The sequence below is a fragment of the Protopterus annectens genome, chromosome 5.part0 (assembly GCF_019279795.1).
Source record: "Protopterus annectens isolate FY-2018-M chromosome 5.part0, PAN1.0, whole genome shotgun sequence".
Taxonomy (NCBI): domain Eukaryota; kingdom Metazoa; phylum Chordata; order Ceratodontiformes; family Protopteridae; genus Protopterus; species Protopterus annectens.
Genome location: NC_056735.1, coordinates 259,947,857 through 259,973,290, shown reverse-complemented (window position 1 = coordinate 259,973,290; position 25,434 = coordinate 259,947,857). Strand labels below are relative to the sequence as shown.

General features: G+C 39.3%; 1 protein-coding gene across 3 annotated transcripts in view; it reads right to left on the bottom strand.

The window, feature by feature from the left end:
- The window catches only part of PDE9A (phosphodiesterase 9A), an 851,735-nt gene that overhangs the window by 35,711 nt on the left and 790,590 nt on the right, over positions 1 to 25,434 (bottom strand). For all 3 annotated transcript variants that reach the window (XM_044072227.1, XM_044072229.1, XM_044072228.1), the window contains one exon: positions 4,346 to 4,409. In XM_044072227.1, coding sequence (XP_043928162.1) covers positions 4,380 to 4,409 — 30 coding nt within the window. In that variant the 3' untranslated portion in view covers positions 4,346 to 4,379. The remainder of the gene's footprint in view (positions 1 to 4,345; positions 4,410 to 25,434) is intronic.

The window sequence follows — 25,434 nt, the reverse complement described above, 5'->3', positions numbered from 1 at the left end:
ATATTTCTTTATCAGTGTGCAATTTGGAAGGCTTGGTGCTTTAAACAGACTACAAATGCAGTCATGCAAAACTCTGTGTCTCTGATTTAGCAGTAAACAGCCAGCAAGACTTTGTGCCTTAAGAAGACTTTGGTTCCAGTTCAGTCCAGCAAGTACAGCACAGCAGCACCTACATAAATTAAAATGTTCAGGCTTCTTACGCTGTTATAATTGCGAAATGTAAACAGTTTTGCCAATGCATCTTTGTTATACATGTGATCTCACCCTCTATTATAATTGTTTAATTGTAATCAGTTTTGCTAATTCTTCTATATGTTAATGTCAATATTCTTTGTTTTTTGTGGAGTTTTTCTCCCTGGGCCTCCTTTGAAAAGGGACTTGTGTCCTGTCAGACTTTCCCGGTAAACAAATGTAAAATAAGTAAAATAAAATAAAATAAATGCGTTAAATGCAGTAAACCACTTGAAAGCCCATTGCATCTCATTCTGTTAGGGCATACTTTACAAATATTTTTATGTATAACATAATAGAAACAGCAATTTGGACTACTGCCCTTACATTCACAAAGCATTATAAGCTATTTTATATCCCATCCAGAGGCACCACAGATATTGCCATGGCTTGCTACTGGGGATCTTGAGACCCCCTCCTAGGGGCAACATTTATTGATTGGGATGTTACCCAAATGTTAGGATTTATTTTGCAATGATCCTTCCTGAAAAAAGACAGTATAGCTGTGTGAAACATACATCATAAATGCAGCTCATCATGGACTGGTCACAGTAGCAGTTAAGCTTCCAACCCTGTTTCCCTCCTGTTATGAGAAGGTTGTTTTGCAATTAGTTTCTTACGGGTTATTGTATTTAAGTATACATAGTAATGTAGTTAGTTTATTTGCTGGCTATTCTGATATTATTTAATAATTTAAAAGCATTATATGTCTGCGAATGTGTCAAGGATCTGAAAAAAGTTCATCCCACCACCTTCTCTGGCCAGAGACCAGTGTTAGCCTTCATAAGGAAGAGAAAAGCTTCAGTAGGAATGGCTGTGTTAATATACCTCAGCTGGGAAGCACTGCTCCCTCTAAGCTGTGCATGTGAACGGCTCCTCACACCACAATGAGACTTCTGTCCATGTCAGATATGTAGGTGTCCACACATTCTGTCAAAAGACGTTGCTGCCATGGATTGCATGGTTCCCTGATGGAATTATAATTGAATGTGAAGAACTACTGTATGTTCATGGATCCAGAGGTCACCATTTAGCAGACAGCATCTAATTATGAGGTGTTAACTGCTTAATTATAGCTTCTGCAATCACAATCATTGAGGCGAGCAAGTGTCTTCTTAAAACACAGAAGTGCTATTATATGAAGAGGTTTACTTAGGAGGAAATATATGATAAGATATACCTCACTCCCAGACTTGCACAGCTTTCATTCTAAACTTATTAGTTGTTAGATACTTGTGTTTATCAACATCTTGTACAGATATAGATCAGTATTTAAAAACAGTGTGGATGTGATTGCTTAAAATTATAAAAATTAAATTGCTTTTATTTTTGGTATTTATCTATTTTTGGCATTGAAACATTCTGACAGAGCAATTATATATCTGTATTTTACTATTTGCTGCTAGAGTAACCTTCCAGGTTCCATTTTTTTTCCAAGATATAAAATTAATGAAGGTAATTGCATACCCACACATGAACTGGTATTAGCAATACCCATATTTATGCAGACATGATAAAATTAAGGATTCATGACTATGGATTAAATAGGATTCTGTTATGGCAGCTAACGATATATGACAAGAGACTAAACAAAAGATAATACAAAAACTGAGAAACTGGAATCTCTTGCCTATGGATATGGATAGCAAAATTCAAGCAGTAAAATATTTTTAATCCCTTTAGGTTTATACAGAGGTCAAGCTTATTTTTATCAATTAGAGGAGAAGTTGTGGATAGTAATTAATAAAGAGGATTTTATCTGGGAGGGCAAGAGTCAAGTGAGATAAGTTGATTCTCCCAATAGATCAAGGAGGTTAAGGATTACCTGAAATGAATGGATATTTTAGAACTACACAGTTCAGGCTTTTATACATAACACAAACAGAAAGCTACAGTTCAAAGTGGAAAGAGATGATGGTGAAGTGGGAGGGGGGCTAATTCAAGAAATTAGGAAAATAATTGGATTTTGGATGCAGATCCTTAAGGAGAATAACAGTTATACAGAATATTATATTCGTAAAGTAGCAGAAAGTAGACTAAGAATGAAGCCGACTTAGGAATGGAAAAGGGAGATTCTGCTGATAGGGTAACTGCAATTATGGGTACAGAGAATTAGGGAAGAGGGGGCTAGAAATTACTGGAGGAAGCTGGCAAAGGAACCAAGCTATTAGGAACAAATAATTAGAGAAATTAAGGAGGGAAAGGTGATAGAATGGAAAGAGGTCAAGAAAACATTTGACTTGCAGGCTAGGGATTGCCTTCCCCATTAGGGATTGATATCAGATTACAGACAAAGCAAAAGGGATAGGGGGATCCTAAGTGAAAGACATGCTCTGCTTGAGTTTTTAATTGAATCTGGAACAGAAGCTGCTTTTAAAAAAGGGATAATTAGTATGGCATATAAAATATTGCACAATAACTATAGGAATCAGTCAGAGGACATTAGAAAAGATTGGAAAGAAGGATCAGATAAGCAATTTACAAATAAACAATAGGAGGACATATATATATTGCTCCAAAATATGCAACATAATCTAGAAGATTTAGGATTTTGCCATGGAAGTGTTTGCAAAGATATTTTTATACCCCAAGCAGACTCCAAACGAGTTTTCCTTGGGTAAATGGGAAATGTTGGAGGTATAATGGGGAAGAAAGCAGAATCTGGGATGGTATGTTCTCAGAGTGTAATGAGGAGGCAGACTTTAAAAATTCCCCACAGTGTACTCTGTCGGAAATATTGCGTGAGCAAACGAATGTAACTAAGGAAATTATTTTTTTGAGCTGGGATACAGGATCCAAATTGCTTAGACATACTAAAGCTTTGCTAAGTTTAATTCTGGTGGCTGCCAAAAAAGCAATTGCAAAAAAAAAAAAAAAAAAAAAAAAAAAATGGAAATCAAAGTCTAAACCAACTATACTTGAAGTAGTAAATATTGTAACAGAGATAAAAGAACAAGAAGAAGGATCTTTAGAAAATGGTGGTAGAAAAAATGAAAATTTTGGGACCAATACATGCAGAAAAATGTTTTGGATGAGGAATGAGGTTTAAGAGAAGCTAGAAATTGAACAATTTATGTAATGTTGCTTTGATTATATGGTACAGAACTGTATATGTGATGTATACTGTTTGTAAATGTAAACTTGTTAATATGGTTTGATTACTTTTATGTAAATGTAAGTTTGCGTATGTCACAGATAATTCAGTAAAGGTGTTAAAAAAGAAGAAAAGCTCCACACAACTCATTATTACCATTACCTGAAAGCAGAGGTGATCTAATGACAGAAGTGGTCTAATAACATGACATATTTGACTACACTGCAGGGTCTGTCCTTTGAGTGGGGGATTATTGCTTAAATTTATTGTGACAAATGGGCTTTCTGCAGTACTTCCTTAATTCTTCTGACTTTCTATATACTTTTAAATCCATAGTCCACCAAACTCCATGAAAGGGAACTCCTGGCAGTGAAGTATATAACTTTAGCTTCTATGTGAAATCAGTGGAGAATAGAGCCATCTTTTAAGATTGCTATCTAAATTAAGAAACATTTGGAATAGACTGCCAACACTACTCAAGATATGCTGCTTGAAAAGTACTATTCCATGTTTATTTCCCACTCTGACCCATTTATGTATGTCTTTATTGTTCTTCTGCTGACAGGACTCTTGGTGTCTTTTTGTTTGGACATTCTTTTTGTGGTGTCTGTTTGACTTTACCTACTGAGTTACTGTTGCATTCCTATACCTAGTTCTGCCCTAATTTACACTTCCTTTTTAAATATAACTGTTATATGTTGTAACTTATCCTGAAATTTAATTTTTATCATGCCATCTAAGGAAGGTGACCCTGACAAATGAGCACTATAGTTCCAGTATGACTACTGATGTACTAAAAGCATAAATAAATAAATAATGTTAGACTACTGAAATGATTGCAGGTGCTACTTTACGCCACTAACTGTAACATTTGACATGCACTATTTCTAACACCACTGATTGCATTCAAAGTGCAATACCTGGGGACTGTCATTAGCTGAAATCAAATTTTCACCACTTGTTAATATTGAAAAGAACATATGTAACTGCATAGTAGTCACCATAACGTAATGCACATACCTTTTCTGAATTCACTTCTCTGTGCTAGGAGGAATCACAAACTTTCACGTTTTCTTTTTTGTTCCTTGAAAATAAAAAATAAAAACAAAAATACAGTTTTGAAATGGTGAAATGCTAACCCATCTCTTATTAACCTGGATAGTTGTTTTCATCTTTTAATACAACATTATATTAGGTTAAGAATATGAATCCATGCAATGACTAAAAATAAAAGAGGGTGCAATTTAGAATATATAATATATTAAATAACCAGCATTTAAGAGTTTTATAGATTAGCATACCATAATAATGTGTGTGGTAACAGATGTTTTTCTCTGTCTTTATGTCACTCAAGAAGGAAAACTTTCATATCCTAACATTGTCATAATAAGAATTTTGAAAACTTAATATCAAACACTTTTGTTAATTTAGTTTTACCAGTGCTGCATAGTTGAAAAGGCGAGTTGTTGTTGTTTTTCTTCTTCTTTCGGCTTTTCCTAGTTAGGGGTCACCACAGCGGAACTCCGGTCTGCTAATGATTGGCAGTAGATTTTTATGGTGCCGAGGTGCCAGCCTGATGCCCAACCTTCAATGAAGGCATGCCCATTCACACACGTCTTTCGAGTACCACTCGACCGCGGGGAGGACATGCAGACTATACACAGAGGGCACTCCAGCCGAGAATCGAACAAGAGAACCTCTTGCTGTGAGGCGACAATGCTACCTCTGCACCACCGTGGCTTGAAAAAGGCGAATAATATTTTTTAATTCAATTTAGTGTGGGGTGTACTACTTCCATTTTGTAAAAAATACACTGTCACTGACCTGATGGTACTAAGGAGACCTCCTCTTTATGGTGGTGGAACCCAGATGCTATTAATGATCTGGATGTAATTAGGCCAACCTGGGATGGATTATGAATGTCTGAAGCTTAGTTGCATTTGCTTTAGGGAATATATATATATATATATATATTTTTGCATTGCCTGGAAGCCCACTGGTGGGAGTCAAAGGTGCAATACCATGAAAGCATGGATGTTTGTTGGTGGGAAGTACTGACAGATGTCACATGCTTAAAAGCTCTACAGTAATTGCCATGCATGTTATCTGTGCAAAAAGGTGAAAGTTGGAAGAACATAAAGAAAATCTGTACCACCACAGACTGACAGCAGTTGAGAGCTCTCACACTGCTACTGTCACAGTGAGAAAATAATGGTTATACAATACAGCTTCCAGCAGATGGGTGTAAGTTTATTTGACATTTGCTGGAGAAGAACAATATATTCCTATAAAGTTTTACAGAACTTGTACAAATATCACCATATATATACAATGAAATGCAGTTACTGCCTGAAGTAAAATAATTCTGACACGTCAGTATTCCATCTGTAAATGACTGATAGGTGTTGTTTTTGCTAACCTATTCAAACATACCGATAGCCTTGTTTAAATGTGAGTGAAGCACTCTTCCATTTAATAAAATAATCTTTCCATTTCTAAACATATTTTGAAATATTTTTCCTTCTGAAGAAGACTTATCTCTGATTTCATTCAAATCCAGTGTCTTGACTATATGTTATGAACATAACAACATGCTGCAGGATGATAGATTCCAAGAAATTACTGTTTGTTTTGGGTGTATTGAAAGCCACATGGGTACAAATACATGCATTATGTTTTATATAAACGAATGTCCTGTTTGTTACTACTTGTTACCCACAGACAATGGTAAGAGGTCAACAGAAAGTATTGTTTCACTGCTCTTTCCATGAGCAGAACTAGTAAAGTTTAACAGGTCTATATCAGATCATCAAAACGGCTCATTATCGAATGCCGTAACATCGAACTGCAAAACCCGAATCCTAACAATATCGAAACCTCAAAACAGCGAATGTTTTCCCTGTTCCGAGAAACACACACACACCACAAGCACACTAAAAAGCAGCAATCCACACAAATACATTTAAAAGTTACATCTAACCCTACACTACACTGCACATACACTATCTATTCACTTACCTTAACCCAAACCCTAACCCTAAGGTCCATCACTATCGCACACTCACCTCACCCGTGTCCTAATCCTAACTCACTTAACCCGCCCCTAACCCCAAATTCTCACTATCGCACACTCACCTCACCCACGCCCTAACCCTAACTCACTTAACCCACCCCTAACCCCAAATTCTTACTATCGCACTCACACCTCACCCACACCCTAACCCTAACTCACTTAACCCGCCCCTAACCCCAAATTCTGACACTATTGCACATTAAACTGACCCGCTCCCTAACCCTAACTCACCCAACTCGTGCCCTAACCCAAACGTCCGCACAATCACACACTTACCTTAACCCAACCCGTAACTTTCCACCGCATCGCTGAAAACAGTGAAACCACAACGGCCAACTGAATTCTTTCCCTAGGAAAGAATTCGGTTTTGATATTGGGTTTGATATTAGATCATTCAAAATTCTGCCGTTGCGATGATCTAATATAGACCCAAATTTAACTCATTACTAGCTATAAAGATACAGAATCAATTTAAACTGCACAGACATGCAGTCATGCTTATCTAATTACCATGTTCCATCTTTATCATCATATGTCAGCCAAAGACACGAGCAACCTTCAGACACTGGACCCAACCCAGTTCATCTTTGTCAAAGGAAGATCATGGTTATTAAACCTGTTGGACTTTGAGAAGGTCGCCAAGTCAGTGGATGAGGAGAAAATGGTGCATACCACCTACCAGGACTTGGTTAAGGCATTTGATACAGTACCCCACTCAGGTGCAATTGACAAACCCACCAAACTGGGCATAAAATCACCCTACATAACTTGCTATATTACCAGCTGGCTCACAGATGGACCCAGGAAGTCAGGATTGGTGATATAACCACCATTACGAGACTGGTCACCAACTCTGCCCTGGGACCGCTCTTATTTGGCATCTACTTCTCAGAGGTAAAGGCTAATTAATGCCAAGGGCCTCTGGCTGACCAAGTTCACAGATGACTGCAAATTGGGCACTATCATAGATTCCCCCATGTCACAAACATTTTACAAGAGGGTCTAACATAAAGAAATGACTGGTGCCAAAGTCATGGACTAAAACTCAATGCCAACAAATGCATTGTTAGTGCCTTTGAAGAAAGTGCCACCGAGGCAAATTACTCCATCAATAAGACACCCCAGATTTCACCCAATAGTCAGGGATCTGAGAACATACATAGACAGTAAACTGGTCTTTGACCAACATATGGCCAAGGTAATAAGAATATCATTCTGTGTTGTCCAACTTATAAGTAAGGGCATGGCGTCCAGGTCACAGGAAGTCATAGTGCTACTTTATTCAGCCCTTATCAGGCACATCGTTGAATGTAATTCCCCCTTTGACATGTACCTGACCAGACAAATGCTGCAGTTGGAATGCCCACAAAGATTCCTTACTAGGAGAATCCAGAGTATAAACACATTGTCCTATATGGATTGCCTTAAATCCTTCTCTCTATGCTCTGTCTCCTAGAGGTTATTCAGAGGCGATCTATGCCTGACATAAAAGGCATCCTCAGATCCAGCCCTGATGGACCTTTTGCACATCTACAAAATGAACAGCATCAAAACCATTACATCTAAGGGTTTAAGTTTTTCTTGTGACATAAATAAAACATTGGTGAGACAGGTATGTGTCTCAGAGGATCCCCATCCATGTGAAGCAGAGTCCATCCCTAAACCTATTTAAGCATAACCTTCAGCAATGGATGGGAAATTGGAAATTCATCCCAGGTCTGGCCCCCATGTCTCTAAAAGACAGAGGCATACAGTAATGCCCAAATTAATATACCCCCCACATAAAACTCTAGAAACTTCCTAACATACCCTTACTAATAAATGCACATGATACAGAGGGATACGGTTGGGTTGAATTGCACGGCTAGATTTATAAAGGCCCTGGTGGTCATTACTCTACTATATAATTATAAACCTATGAACCTATGAAATCCACTGACATCTGATTTGCAAGCTCTGTTGCCGGAGCTTAAACAACAAGTATTTAATTAGCCTTGTGTATAACAGGCATATGCTAAGGTCTATAACATAAAAAAAGTGATATGCCATTCTGCTAAAAATGCATTGTTATTTTTAGTGGTTTATACGTCATCTTCCTACCCCAAATACACAGAAAAAGTTTATGATGCTCATAAAGTGCCAACAAACATAAATGAGATGCTAGTGAGAGTAGCAGGGCTGCCTGGGCCTTGTCTGGCACAAGCCAATTGGTAAAGAAAGCAGGGGCTAGCAGGTTTGGCTAGATTTCTGTGTTACTAGAATCTTCTCTTTTATGTTATTTAAACCTGGCATTTGAGCTGGTTTGGGCTTGTTTGAACCAGGCTCTGCTGAGGTGCATCATCTCTGGGACGTTTTACAAAATTCATGAGGCTCTAAGACCAATATAATTGCTTTTTCATTTATTTTCATTTACTTTATTGCATTTGCACTTACCGATAATTTTTATCTGTGCCTTATAGCTAATTTATCATATTTGCACTGTTTTAAAGCAATTTACTGATTAACTGCATTTCATTACTGTTTACCTGTATTTCATTACTATTTATTGCAATTCATTACTGTTTAACTGCATTTTACTGCATTTCATTACTGTTTAACTGTATTTTTCATACTGTGAGTTCTGTGTTTGTCTGTAAGTGCTTAATATCTACTTTTCTGTGAGTTGTACTGTGTTCTTAACCCTTAAATTGAGCAGCACAGTCTGGATACAGGTTTGCTGCATCCATAGCTGTTTTTTTTTGCCTTCTGTGTTTCTAGCAGCCATCTTGTGTTGGTAGGGGCCTATCTTCTCTGCAAGTGGGAGTAGCAGGGCTGCCTGGAAGTTGACTGGCACAGGCTTATTGGTAAAGAAAGCAGGGGCTAGCAGGATTGGATAGACTTCTGTGTTACTAGAATCTTCTATCTTTTGTGGTATTTAAAACCTGCATTTGAGCTGGTTTGGGCTTGTTTGTATCAGGCTCTGCTGTCATACATCATCTCTGGGACGTTTTAAAAAATTCCTGAGACTCCAAGCCCAATCTAAGTGCTTTATCATTTATTTTCACTTATTTTATTGCATTTTTACTTGCCTATCATTTTTATCTGTGCCTTACAGCTAATTTATCACATTTACAGTGTTTTAAAGCAATTTACTGATTAACTGCATTTCATTATTGTTTAACTGTATTCCATTGCTATTTATTGCAATTCATTACTGTTTAACTGCATTTTACTGCATTGCATTACTGTTTCTGGCAGCCATCTTGTGTTGGTAGGAACTTATCTTCTCTGTTAGTGAGAGTAGCAGGGCTGTCTGGCACAAGCTGATCAGTAAAGAGAGCACGGACTAGCAGGATTGGCTAGATTTCTGTGTTACTAGACTCTTCTATTTTTTGTGGTACTAAAACCCTACGTTTGAGCTGGTTTGAGCTTGTTTGCACATCTCGCACCACAGCTGTACTGTTTTTAGCCCATTGTGAGGTATTCCAGCTACAAATTTTCCCTTAGTAGCGCTTGTGTGATCACCACGTAATAGTCATCCTTCCACCCTTTTCCCCCTTAGCTCTCTCTGGCCTCTCTTCCTCAAATTCTGACAAATATGGATGGACAGTTTCCTACAGTTTCTCCTGCCAGTCTGGTTGATATGGGCATACTGAGACAGTGTAGCAACTGCTTCATGTACATGGACAACTCTCTACTACTACTACCTAGGAACACAATTTATGAGGGATGCAGTTATATTAAGAACATAGAGTCTACACTGTCTCCTTCACAAGCAAGTAAATCTGGCACTGAGAAGGCTGTCAACACAAACACCACACCTCAAACACTACCCACACCTACACAACACACACCCACATATGTGGAGGTCCTCAACAAAAGGATACCCAAACAAAAAAGACCTCTGACAAAAAAACACACGTGAACTCCACACCACACACAGTCCACACACCTGTGTCTCACAGCCACCAAAGGCTAACCATAAACCCAACATATTAGTCATAGGAGACTCCAATGTGAGACACACAGATGTGTCCCTCACAAGGCTGGATAAGGAGAAAGTCACAGTTAGTTATTTGCCAGGTGCCAGAATCTGCCATATCACACATGCACTCAAGTCTCTCAACAACAGGTACTGTTATGACTCTGTCATAGTCCATGTTGGCATGAATGACTTGAGGAGATGTACTTCCCTGGACTATATGAAGAAAGACATGATCAAGTTCACTGAATATGTGTCCCAGGCAGATGTGCCCCTAGCCTTAAGCAGTATTCTGCCATCACCCAGAATGATGCCTCAGTACAAACAGAAAATGACTGACTTTAACAATTGGCTTAGTTTCTGGTGTCATTCCAAGGGGCTACAGTAAATGACAGCCTGAGAAGACATGATCAACAGACTACAATGCTTTGCCAGAGACGGCCTGCATCTGTCTTTCTTGGGCTTCAGGCATCTGGCAAAGGCTCCTGCCTCCCCCGTAGTGCCTTTTTAGGCAATGCCATGAGGTCAAAACTACCAACATGAAAAGTTCATCAAAATGCAAATTACAGGTTATGCTGCTAAACACTAGGAGTCTACACATGAAATTGCACTCATTGCAAGCATTCTTAACCCTGGAATATACTGACATTTGTGCAGTCACAGAAACCTGGTTCAAAACTGCAGAGAGCTTCCCAGCCATACCAGTTTTTCTCATCCTATCATATGTTCAGACCCCCAAAGTCACATCCCCAAGGAGGTGGAGTTTCAATATATATTAAAGACATACACACCTCCAGGCTGGTCAAACAATATGATGCACAGGAGACACTCCAGGTGCAGTTAACCATTGACAAGACCCCTATTCACATCATAGCTAGCTACAGGCCCCCCAACTTTGACTCAATATGCCCACTCTACCTATCTGGACCTCTTTGAATCTATCAAGATTCAACCCTTTACCCTAATCCTGGGTAACTTTAACTATCCAACCATAGATTGAAAGAACTACTCATGGCAAAACACAAATGCCCAGAGTTTCCCTGATTTTGTAAATGCAAATGCCTTGAACCAGCTGGTCAACACCACCACAAGAGGTGATAATATCTTGGACTTGGTATTAACCAACATGAGTAACCACTGCAGCATCCCTACAGTTTCATCCTCCCTGGTAAGATCTGACCACAAAGCGGTCACTTTCGAAGTCACCATCCCCCCTTCTAGGGTCAAACATAAAGATTTCTCCAAAGCTGATTGCAACCTCCTGAGGAAAGGTATAAATAGTTTTAAAGCCCTCTCCCCCTTCATAGGAACTGGCACAAATGTCCAAACCTACACCAAAGTACTATACAAGCATTTATATAGCTGCATAGAATTAGAAATACCTGACAGGACAAAATGTTCCTCCTCAAGGAAGAGTAAACCTGTCTGGTGGACATCAGCAATAAGTAAAATCTATAATAAAAGGAAAAATTTGCTGTCCAGGACCAAGAAGGAGCAGGTGCTAATTAGAAGCAATCTCTCCTTAGCCTGAACAAGCAAATAAGAGCACTAATGAAATCCTCCAAAACAAACTTCGAGTCAAAACTGGCCACATCTACTAAAGACAGCCATAAGGCCTTCTTCACATATGTCTGAAATCTCAAAGGAAGCACTCAGATCTGCTCAGAAATGGTGGTCAAGGACACCACATACACAAATGCTGTAGGTATAGCAACCTAATAACAGACAGGTTCAGTGAAAACGTCATCCCTCTGTCCAGCCCCATCAGTAAATGAGGACATCCCCAGCACCTGCCCCGCCCCCATCTCTATACAGCAAGTCATCACTGCTCTCTCAAAGGCAAAAAATACAGCCTCCATGGTTCCCAATAACATCCCAGGCTGCATCTTACATGAACTCAGGCAGGAACTTGTGGCACCATTAGGCACCCTATTCAGCCAAAGCCTGAGTACCAGCTTTGTCCCAGCCAAGTGGAGTACAGCCACTGTCATCCCTTTTCAGAAAGGTGGTGTGTCCACTGATCCAGGAAATTACAGACCCATCAGTCTAACTAGCCTGATCTGCAAGGTCATGGAACGGATTATCATGGACCTCATTAACAAGGACATTGGCAACCTCCAAACACTCAATCCCACACAGTTTGGCTTTGTCAAGGGAGAAGTCATGCCTGTTAAATTTGGTTGACTTCTTTGACACAGTCACCAAAGCCATGGACAAGGGGAAGACAGTATACACACTGCCTACCTTGACCTGGCCAAAGCCTTCAGTACTATTCCCCACTCAGGTATAATAGATAAACTCTCTCAACTAAGCATCAATCCATATGTTACCAGATGGGTACCAAACTGGCTCACTGACAGAACCTGCCTAGTCAAAATTAGGGAAGCCACCTCAGGCAGTAGGCCCGTGACAAGTGGTGTACCCCAGAGATCGGTCTTGAAACCTCTGTTGCTTGTGATATATTTTTCTGAGGTGCAGGCCAAAACCAGTGGGCTCTGGGTGACCAAGTTTGCAGTTGACTGCAAGCTGGGATCTGTCATCAATTCCCCTAGTCATGTGGACATCCTCCAAGAGGGTCTCAGCCAAACAAATGACTGGTGCCAGAAACACGGCCTCAATCTAAATGCCAAAAAATGCATCATCATCCCCTTTGGTGAGAGTGATGTCCCCACAGATTATCACATTAATAACAAAGTCCTAAGCACCCAATCAGTCGTAAGGGACTTGGGGACCCAGGTTGATAGCAAACTGACTTTTGACCACCATATTGCTTCCATTGTATGGAAAGCTTTTTACATGGCCCACCATATTAAGAAGGGTATCTCATCCAGGGACAAAGAGGTCAAAACATCCCTCTATTCTTCCTTTATAAGACCCTTTATTGAGTACAAATCCCCTGTCGGCATGTACCTCACAAAGCACATGCAGCAGCTGGAGAGACCATAGAAGTTCCTGACCAGAATAATTCAGGGCCTCAAACATCTACCCTGCAGAGATAAGCTAAAAGCCCTGTCCTTCTACTCAGTCTCATACAGACTCCTCAGAGGTGACCTCTGTCTGGCATGCAAAGAAATCTCAGACCCCGCCTTGATGGGACTGCTGCATATCCACAAGCCAAGCTCCACTCAAGTAACCTGCACACGCAGCCTCAACCTGGTCTGAGACATCAATAGGACTTGTTGGCAGGACAGATTTGTGTCGCAGAGACTCCCCCTTCTGTGAAATAGTCTCCTTCTCCTCATCAAGCAGAATACCTCATTAATCCTTTTTAAGCGCAACTGGATAACTGGATGGTGAACAGAAAATACACCTCTGGGATTCCACCTGTGTCCCTGCTAGACAGGGTCATCAGGTGCTGACTTGTCGGAACATGGGCTAAATTCTTGCCTAGGCTTGTAAGGGCCTCAGGGCCAATAACCTAGTAACTTCCTATGATCCTATGATACTTAACACCTATTTAATAGATTCCCTGTTCTAGTATTAATGAGTCAATGATCAGTCATGTGACATCCTCTGAGTAACATGGTACTTCAGATGAAGGATGAAGATGGGTAAAAATGGAAAATTTTGTTTTGAGATTTCTGTAATAAATATTTTGAAAAAGAAAAATATTTTCATGATAAAAATGGTAACAACTCTATATGTTGAAGGTAATTTCTGATTATATGGCATTAAGTGCCTCAATTGTTGCTGCTGACATCAGTAAACAACTGTTTTGAATTGAAAGGACCCATTTAAATTTTAAAAGCAGTTGTCCAATAGACAGTCAGTGTTGAGCAATTGTCTGTCTCAAACTGATGGTATCACCCACAAGGTGGTTTCACCGCTGTGCACAGTATTTTGGTGAACCTCTTTTATGTGGCTCTTTAAATTTTACTTCTGGAGTATTACATTTTTGAATATACATGATGACAGATGAATGCATTTTTGCATTAGGCTTGCTTCCCCTTTCAGATGACTGAAAGCAAACTTTGTCATACTCCACCGTTTTTTTTATTCAATTACTATGTTGTTAAAAGTTACTGCTGTTGACACACAGAGTTATTTAATACATACCTGATACCCATTTCTGAGAAGAAATATTTTCCCACCACAGCTTCCATAAAACTCTGCACACATAAAAATTAGTCAGAATCCTTCCCCACCTCAAATAAAACAAATGTGGGGAGGCTGTGCCCCACACACCAACTTGCAATTATATTGTAATACCTATGTCACCAGTACCACTGATGTTACATAATAAATTCTAGATAAACTGTATGTTGGAACTGGTGCACTGTCTGAGATGAGCTCATCTTCAAAGTGTTACTTTTGAGACCCCTGAAGCAAATCTGGGGATTCCCTGTGGTTGTCGGAAATGCACAAACTGTTTTATTATACCATGACCCCCCCAAAACGTGCACGCTGATTGGCCAGCGTGCCCGTAGTAAATCGAGTTATACTAATGGAAAAAGGTCCGGTCGCCCGGACTTTTTTCCATTAGTATAACTCGTTTTTTTAAAACGCTGTCTCGCTATGTTAAATGGGTTTAACATAGCGAGACACTAAAAAAAAGCAATGGAGATCTTGCTTTCTTCGTTGCTTTTTTTTAAAACGCTGTCTCGCTATGTTAAATGGGTTTAACATAGCGAGACAGCTTTAAAATAAGCAACGGAGATCTGCCAGTCATACCACTAAAAGAGTTCAAATCACAAAGATTCAAATACACAATCACAAAGATTTGAAAACCCACAAAATCTATTTTTTTGTGCAAACCCTCTGCACCCCCACACCTCCTGCTAATTAAATTAGATTGCACTACAGTGGGAAAAGGGCAAATTTCCTGATCCCCACTGTACTACGATCTCTCTTACTGACAAAAGCCAGTACATGTAATCATCTGATTTTTGATAAGCTGTGTCACCTTTTTTCCCCATTCAAAAAGTTGCCGTTTCAATGGGTTGAAGGGAATCCCTTATTTTTATATACACACACAGACACACACACACACACACACATATATATATATATATATATATATATATATATATATATATATATATATATATATATATATAATGTAGGGGTATATGTTGCTTCATCAAAAAAGCAACATATGGAACTTCAAATTATCAAGCACAAATACTTTAAACACAGTTTATCGAACACAAAAACAAAAGGAAATTAATCACTGTTTTTTGCAGGGGCAAGCTGACCTCGAAACACAACTTATCGACCACAAAAACAAAGACAAAGTAAACACAGTTTTTTTCTAGGAGGCAGGCTATTCTGCACCCACTCATGTGAGGGGCTGCTCTCCCCACACCCTCTGCCAGTTATGTATACCACCAACTCTGAGACTGCACTACAGTGGGAAAAGGGCAAATTCACTTATCCCCACTGCACCACAATATTGCATGATAACTAAAGTCTACATGTGTGACAAGTTGTTTTTTGATCACACATGCTGGCTTTCTGTTCAAGAAAAGAAACCTTTAAAGAAAATGAACATAAACCATCAATATCTATAACAAAAGGATAAAACGGTCACACAGACAAATCATTCAGTAAAAACTGCAAGAAGAACTCAGCCAAACTAAAGTTTTCTCTGTCTGATACCTCAAACCTCTTGTAATGGAGGCCTATGAGATAAATGAAAGTTAGCCCTTAAGGACATCAAATATTTCAGCTGCATTGCTTCTGAATGTCCATAACTTTTTTTTTACTTTTTAAGTCTTTATTGACCAATAAAGCCAAATCTCACTAACTACAGTCGTAAATATTTCAGCCTTTTTATTGATCTCATCAGAAAAACATAAATGGAAAATTTACTATACTTTAGAAGCACAGGAGTTTTAAACCCTGCTAGTGCTCATAAACATTAAGGTTCTTGCAAAATATCCCAAATGACATCCAAACCAAAGGGTAAAAAGGTCACACAGACAAACTAACTATTCAGTAAAAACTGTAAGAAAAACTCAGCCAAGCAAGATTTTTCACGGGTGATACCCTAAACCTTCTGCTTTGGTGGCCCATGGGATATATGCAAATGAACCGTTAAGGACATCAAGTGTTTCAGTTACATGGATTTTGATGTCCTTAAGGGGTCATTTGAATATATTCCATGGGCCTCCATTAGAAGAGATTTAAGGTATCACACAGTTAAAATTCTAGCCTGGCAAATTTTTTCTTGCAGTTTTTTTTCTTGCTGAATTACTTGATGATTTAACTGGTTTCAAAAGTGTCACACAGTGAAAAAGAATAGTTGTGTAAGAACTTACCATAACCATAGATGTCCTTCTCTTCCATGTTGCAGTAATCATAAGTTTAGGGAGTTGCTGCCTGCAGCACCGGACATGCTGCCAGTATACCAAAGTTTTAGAAGTAGGGATACGTGTGACGATGCATGCAGGGGCCATAAACTGACATTGGTTATATATGTGACGTCTGCACGTACTCAACTCAGAAATTGGCTGCCGCAGAGAGAGAGAGAGAGAGAGAGAGAAAGAGACTCCAGGAGAAGGAGGAAAGAACCCAAGCTTAAGTTCCACAGGCACACTAAAACAGTGTAATAAATATGTCCAAAAAAACTGAGGGCAGGTGGGTGGGATTGAATACTGCTACATGGAAGAGAAGGACATCTACTGTTATGGTAAGTTCTTACACAACTATTTTATGTCCTTCTATTCTCATGTTTAAGTATTCATAACCTTATGGAGAGTATCACAGCTCCCTAGGAAATTACATGGGAGGTAGGTAGGGGGGCAGAGTCAATGAGACCCTGCAGGATAGACCTATCAAACCCTGCTCTAGCCCTGGAGACAGATCCATTTTGCAGTTGTTAAAGGTATGTACAGAAGACCAAGTTGCAGCCTCTAGAATAGTAGCATAATCAACGCCCTTGAAGAAAGCTGCTGAAGAGGAAGCTGATCTGGTGGAATGTGCCCTGACAGGTGAACTCAGTTGCTTTCCATGAAAGGAATAGCAAAAGGCTATTGCCTTAAAAATCCAAGAGGGAATTTTGTGTTTAGACAATGCCTTGCCAAGAGCTTTAAGATGGAAGGAGACAAAAAGCTGGTCAGACTGTCTGACAGGTTTTGTCTTATCTAAGTAGAACCTCAGTTACCTATGAACATCCAGGAATGAAAAGCCCTTTCTGAGGAGTTCTGTGGCTGAGGGTAAAAGGCAAGTAGATTAATGGTCTGGCTTAAGGAAATTTCATTAACTAGGCATGAATGAAGGGTTAGTTCTGAGACAAACCCTATCTTTATTAAAAATAAGACAGGGAGGAGAATCCATAAGGGCTTGGATCTCAGACACCCTCCTGGCAGAAGTAAGGGCCACTAACAAAACTGATTTCCCTGTACAGAATTTAAGGGAGGATGAGTGGGCTGGCTCAAAAGGGGCCAATGTAAGCATTTCCAGCACAAAGTTAAGGTCCCTAGGAAGAGGAATAGCTTGTGAGGAGGTCTTTTGTGAAGGACCCCTTTCAGAAACAGCTTGACTTCCAACCTGGAAGCTAGAGGTGGAGTCAAGGGAAGGCAAGCAGAAATAGCTGAGAGGTGTACTTTTACTGAGGAGTAGGTCAGCCCTGAATGTAGTAACTCACACAGGTAGGAAACGACCAGTGGAACAGAAACTAGGAATGGGTCCTGTTTCCTCTTGAGGCACCAATGGGAGAATCTTTTCCACTTTAAGAAGTAGTTTCTCCTGGTACATGGTTTCCTGGCCTCCTGCAGGACATTGAGTACGTCCTCTGAGTATTGGTGCCTAAAGGGGATCAGAACTCTATCACCTACAGTGTCAATTCAAGACTGAGTAGGTGGGGGTGAATAAGGGATCGCCTGTCTTGTGAGAGTAGGTTGAAGCAGTGAGGTAACCTGTGGTGATTGCCCTGGGCTAAAAGGTAGAGTAGGGGAAACCAATACTGTCTTGGCCTGAAGGGAGTCACCAGCAGGATTTTTGGTTTGTCCTTCTGTATTTTCAGGACTTTGTGAATCAGAAGAAAAGGAGGGATGGCATAGACAAACATGCCCTGCCAAGAAAAGAAGGCGTCCACCCTCCATGCCTGAATGCAGAATAGGGACATATGTTTGTTCTGGGAGGAGGCAAACAGATCTGCCTGAAGAATACACCACCTTTGAATTAGATCCTGAAATACCTCCCTGTGAAGCATTCATTCGTGGGAGGGTGCTAAGGTTCTGCTCAGGGTGTCTGCCATCCCATTTTTTTCTAATGAAATGTAAACTGCCTGCAAGTGAATTTGAATTGCTGCTGCCAGGGACCATATCTGTACAGCCAGACTGCAGAGGGGGTAAGATTTTATTCCTTCTTGCATGTTTATATACCACAGGACTGTCATGTTGTCTGTGATGGCCTTCAGGGTGCCTGGCAGAAGGATCTCTTGAAAGGCCTGCATGGCAAAGGATGGGGCCTTTAGCTCTTTTTGGTTGGTGTGGTCCTTCCTTTCTTGAATGGACCACTCCCCCTGAACTTTGTGCTGGTTGTTGGCATGGTATAGGATGGCTCCACAACCTAAATCTGACACTTCTGTATACAGATGCTGCTTGGGTGGAGGGATCTGCAAGGGAACCCATTGATTGAGGGTAATGGTGGCAATCCACCAGGAGAGTTCCATTTTTAAACAGGGAAGAAGAGGAAGTTTTGTTTCCAAGGGATGGGAGTGTTGGCTTCAAGAGTTTCTCAAGACACACTGAAACTTCTTCATGTGCATCCTGGCTAGAGGGATCATGGGAATCAGGGAAAGCATGAACCCTAGTATCCTGAGAAATTCCTTGGCTGAGATAGTAGCTAGAGGTAGCAGGGAATGGAAGAACAGAGAAAGAATTTCCACTTTCTGGGGAGGGACAAATACTGACATCAAGTCTGTCCTTATCCTGCACCCCAGGAAGACAAGGTCTTGGGAAGGAGTCATTTCAGACTTTAGGCAATTCATTGTGTAGCCTAAACTCTGTAGAAACCTGTAAACCATGCCCAAGTGTTGAGATAGGGTTAACTGATCCTGGTGCAGAATAAGGTCATCCAAGTAGGGATACATTTGTATGCTCTGCATTCTGCAGTGTGCAATAGCTGGGAATAGGCACTTTGTGAATATACTTAGTGCTGTGGAGAGGTGAAAGGGTAAGGCAGAGAACTGAAAATGTGATGAACCCACTGAGAAAAGTAAATATTTTCTGTAAGTGGGAAAGATGGGATATGTAGGTAAGAATCTTTTAGATCCAGGGAGGCCATGAAGGCTTGCTACAGCATTTTGAAGGTAGGCACTTTGAGGAAGAGATTGAGGATGGGTCTCTAAGTGCAATATTTTCTTGGGATCAAAAACATCTCCCTGAATAAAATCCCTTGGCTAATTGATCCTCTGGTACTTGTTCTATAGTCCCATGAGATAGACGCTGGCTCAGGATAGTGGGAAATAGTGGGAGCTGATTGTGAGGGGGTTGGGATATTCCCTGGAAGGTTGGACTAGCCCACCAAGTCATAAAGTATCCACTCTTGATGATGGAAAGCACCCACTTGTCTGAGGTGGTTTTCTGCCAGGAGGGTAGGGAGAGGGTTAGGTGTAGGGATAGGGGGGTGGAACTGGTTCAGAGATAAGAGTCACAGTGGAGTGGCTTTGTCTGGGTCTGGCTGCCTCCAAAATGAAGATGGTGTGGAGGTGGTTGAAGACCTAGGAGGAGATTGTTTCCTGGTATATCTCCACCCCCTGGACGGAGATGCAGAGGGATGATTGGACTGCCTTTTGACAAAACTAGGTTTTTGAGGGTAATTTCTATGAAATCTGGGAACAGGTGAGACTAACAAATGTTTTAAATTCTGTAAGTCTTTGCCTTTTTCCTGTAGAGACTTAAGTACCTCTGCAGAGGCAGCTCCAAAAAGGGCTTTGTTGTCCAAAGGTGCATCCAACAACTTAGCTTGGACATCCAAAAGTAAGGGCTGAAGTTTCAACCATGAAAACCTCCTTAACACAGAGTCAGAAACAGCAGACTTAGAAGAAGCTTCTACAGCATCATAGCTGCACTTAATTGAGTATCTGGTCACATGAGAGACTGTGGGCAGAAGGGTACTTAATTGAGCCTTAACTGGTGATTCTGGAACCTATGACAGAAGAGTAGAGGCCTTGGTCAAGGAATCTAAAGCAAACTCAGCAATATGGGTCTGAAATTAATAGTCCTAATGGACACGGTGAAAGAAGTATATACTTTCTTCCCTAACCTGTCCATAAATTTACTATCTTTATCCATTGGAAAAAGGGAAGAGGAAGGTAGTTGCCTGGAGGACTTATCAGGTGACACTGCAATGACTGCACGCTCTACTGGAGGGTTTTTGAAAAGGTACTGCTCCTTAGCAGACACTTTGTAAAATCTTGAAAAAATAGCCAAAACTAGAAACTGTGCCCACTGTTGTCTCCGTAAAGTAACCACAAGATATAACAAGCTCTTCAGCACTATTATAATGGTTTAATCCAACGGTAAAATAACAGCATAAGCAACCATAAACAAATAAAAAGGACACAACTTAGCGCTTTCACCCTCGTCCTGAGGGCATCATCAGAGTTGTGTATATAAAATACATTGAAGTTTAAATAGCATCCTTAAAAACACACCCTTGGATTACCGTTGGATTAAACCATTATAATAGTGCTGAAGAGCTTGTTATATCTTGTGGTTACTTTACGGAGACAACAGTGGGCACAGTTTCTAGTTTTGGCTATTTTTTCAAGACCTTTATTTTAAGTGAATGTGAGCTGTATACTACTGGCTGCCTAGCTGGTTTTGTGTGTCACTGGTATCTCCAGGAATCCTTGGTAAGCAGCATGGAGCTACTTCTATCACAATACGTGGAAGTTACTAATAAACTGATTCAAGCGTTAAACAGTAGAACCGGAGGTACTGTTAACAACGGTTCACCAGTTGGAGTAAGTGGTAACCTTGATGTTACACTTACGGACTCTTTGGCGAATTTATATACTTTGCACACCCCTCCATCTACGAGTGAACTTAATTTTGGTGACAGAGTCAACCCTACGACTGGCGCCAACGTACCGGAAGGTAGAGCACCAAAGGCTACAACGAACCGGAACCAAAATCAACAGGCTTTGAGGTTTACATCACTGCTTAATCCACCGACGATGACCAACAACGCTGAAACACCAACCCGAGGTTCGGTGGTTGGCCCCGGTCCTATTAAAGAGCAACTTTCTCAATTTGACAAAGTTTTACGGCGTTACAAGGCACTTCAAATGGATAATGCATTTTTGGAGAGGTCTATCGAGCTTAAACAGACACCCAAGGGCCTACGGGTTTTTCATTTACCAATGGGCTTCGAAATGGGAACCGAGTGTTTTGATGACCTTATTTCCTTGTTCGACAACACAGGTATTGAGCTCATGAAATTAATTATCCGCAACAACAATGATAAATTATTTAAATGTAAAAACGAATTGTCATTATTGAATAATAGTACCAGCGATTTATTGTTTGAATACAACAAACAAAAATATGAGCATATATTGAGTGAAGCGGAGATGTTTGTAAATAAGGGACTGGACATTAAATTAAACAAGCTTAAAAGGGACAAAAGTGATTACTTGGAGAAAAAAGCTTATGCTCACTTTAGATCCTATAAAACATTATATGAAAGGTCTAATGTTCCTTTAACCTCTTGCATCACCAATTCTGTTAATGACTGTGATGACTACGTTGTTGCTGATACGACTATTATTAATGAAGAAGAAGTTTTTTTAGAGCCTCAACCGGTGAGGCGTTCCGAGAGGATACGCGACCGACAGTCTGTGAACAGGGAAGGTCACCCCAACAGGGGAAGATCTTCCAACTGGTTCAACAGGCAGAATGGACAGAATTGGGCCAGACGATACTAATTAATGGACTGAATGACGTTGTTGATGGACATTGTAATAATATGAATTTAGATTGTAACACTAGTAGTGACCTTCCTACATTAAGTGATCACACTGTTGAGCATTCTATTGATATATTACAGGTGGTTCCTTCTAGTGAAATTTGTTTTGATTATATTGACAAAACCATGAATGTAGAAATACCTGGAGGTGAAAATGTGAGTGATGACCGAGTGCTAACATGTGATGTTATTAAAAAGGGCAACTTTTGTATTTATAACTTCAGTGACAAGATTTTAAACAATGATTTTATTAATTTGTTTGCTAAAGGATTTTCTTTTGTTCCTTGCTTTAAGCATGATTTGGTTAAAATTTTGATTTCTTTGAAATTGTATGTGAGGGAACTTAATTTAAAAATGTTTTTTGCAAAGCAGAACAGTGTTATGTTGCTATACACACCTAAATTGAAAAGGAAAAGTACTTTTATCCCCCCATCGAATGCTAACATTCACATTTTTGAACAAATCTGTGAAACATTTTTGAGAAGACATTTTAAGTTTAAACATGATTATCAAGACAACCTTACACAGGGTGAAAAGTTTTGTTTGAAGGAACTAACTTCTTCCAACATGTACAGAGTAATGAAACCGGACAAGGGAGGGGGGTGGTGATTATGAACACCACTGATTACATCAACAGTATGTTGGTATTGCTTAATGATGCATCTACGTATCTTAGAGTTTCTAGATACGATGTATACAAAGCATACACTAAAATAGACTTGCAGATTTATGAATGGTTTTTGGAAGGCATTCTAGACAAGGAAGAATACGACTTCCTAACAGTGAATTCCCCAGTTATTCCATCTATATTTGGGATACCAAAAATACATAAATCTGACACTAACCCCCCCTTCCGTCCGATAGTTTCAGCTAAAAAATCAAAGACAGAGACTCTTGCAGCATACGTTGATTTTCATTGTAAGAACATATATCAAAAAGCTGCACAAGTGTTAAAGGACTCCTGGCATTGTTTGGATGTTATTAGGAACACCCTATGGGAAGAAAATTACATATTTTTAACCATTGATGTAGTAAACTTATTTACGGTAATCCCTAATGATTTAGGGTTACAAATGTTCAGAAACAGCCTGTATAGATTATCTACACACCACATAGTGAAACAAAATTTATTAGTTGATTTAATTGAAATAGTATTGAACAACAACTATGTTAGTTTTGAAGGGGATTTCTATAAGCAAAACACAGGTGTGGCAATGGGGGCAAAATGTGCCCCGCTATATGCCAACCTTGTCTTAATAGATTGGGAAAATGAAAACGTGATGTCATCTAAATTTTACAAGGATATAGCGTTATATGTACGCTTCTTGGATGACATTTTAATATTTTGGAAGGGTAAAGAGGAAGACATAGCCTATTTTGTCGAATCTCTAAATAAAAGTACATCATTTCTTAAGTTTACACACAACGTGCAGCATGACAAATGTGAATTTCTTGACATAATGCTAATCAAGGATAGAGTAAACAATAAACTTAATTCTAGTATTTTCCGTAAAAAAACCTACTCGAATTCATTTCTTCATTTTGAAAGTTGTCACCCCTACTTTCAAAAAAAGAACATCGTTAAAGGACAAATGGTAAGACTTTCCAGGTTAATTAGTGACAACATTACATACAATAGTGAGATAAATAAATTGATTGATATGTTTCATGAAAGGGGTTACCCTAATGACATCTTATTGAGTATTAAAGAAGAAATTATGGTTAAAAGAGAGACGATTTATAAACCTATTTTAACAGCAGGGCTGACAGTGGAGAATAGGAAAGAGGTAGCCAATAAATCAGGTCCATCTATGATAGTGCCATTTAATGAGGATAGTGCTAACATTATGCACATCATTCAAGACACTTGGATAGGGTCCCTTCCGTCAGATATTACAAGTACTGTTGGAGTCTTGCCTTCATTTACATTTAGTAGGGGTAGGAATTTGAAACAGTTGATGGAAAGTACTAACTTACAGGTTCCATACAAACATAGTATGATGAACAAATGTAGTTTTTGTAGTACGTGTAAGTATATTAACAACGGGCCATATGTCTCTGTATATAACTACAATAAAACCATAGCTAGTCCAGGGCACGTGAATTGCAACACCAAGATGGTGGTGTACCTAGCTACATGTTTATCATGTAACACGTTCTATGTGGGTAAAACCATTAGAAAGCTAAGATTGAGAATTTTAGAACATGTTAGGGATATAAAAAACAAGAAAACAACAAGCGCACTATACACTCACAGTATTAGATGTGATAATTTCAAAAAATTCTTGTTTTTTATTATTGACAGGATTCCCTACAGTGATAATGGGGGTGATGAAAATCTATTATTGGAAGTGAAAGAGGTTATATGGCAACTTAGACTTAATGCCTCGAGACCACCAGGTATTAATGAACATGTTTCATTGGCTAGTCTATTGAAATATAGGGCATTGACAATATAATAAAAGCAAACATTAATAACAACACACACTACGCTGTATTAGTACCTAACATCAAACTACCATTCCCTTGTTAGGTGTTATAATTTATTGATATTACGTCATTGTATTAATACACAACACATTTACTTGAGTTGTTTATTATTCACTATTTATTTTTGTTTTATATTTTTTTTATTTTTTAGTTTAGTGTTATAATATTTATCTTTTGATGTGGTGCGATCTTTCAGAAGTTAATGATGTTTCACGTAATAATTATGTAGTGTACAAGACCATTACACAAGAACTACCAATGATTTAAACTGTTTAAACAGACTAATCTGATTGGTGTATGAAAGGAGGGTGTGTTTTTAAGGATGCTATTTAAACTTCAATGTATTTTATATACACAACTCTGATGATGCCCTCAGGACGAGGGTGAAAGCGCTAAGTTGTGTCCTTTTTATTTGTTTATGGTTGCTTATGCTGTTATTTTACCGTTGGATTAAACCATTATAATAGTGCTGAAGAGCTTGTTATATCATGTGGTTACTTTACGGAGACAACAGTGGGCACAGTTTCTAGTTTTGGCTATTTTTTCAAGACCTTTATTTTAAGTGAATGTGACTTTGTAAAATCTGTCTGGTCTCTTAGAAGCGGGAGGCTGTGACACTGGGCTGTGTAAGGCAGCAGAAAAAGAATCCTGGAATTCTGGAAGTAA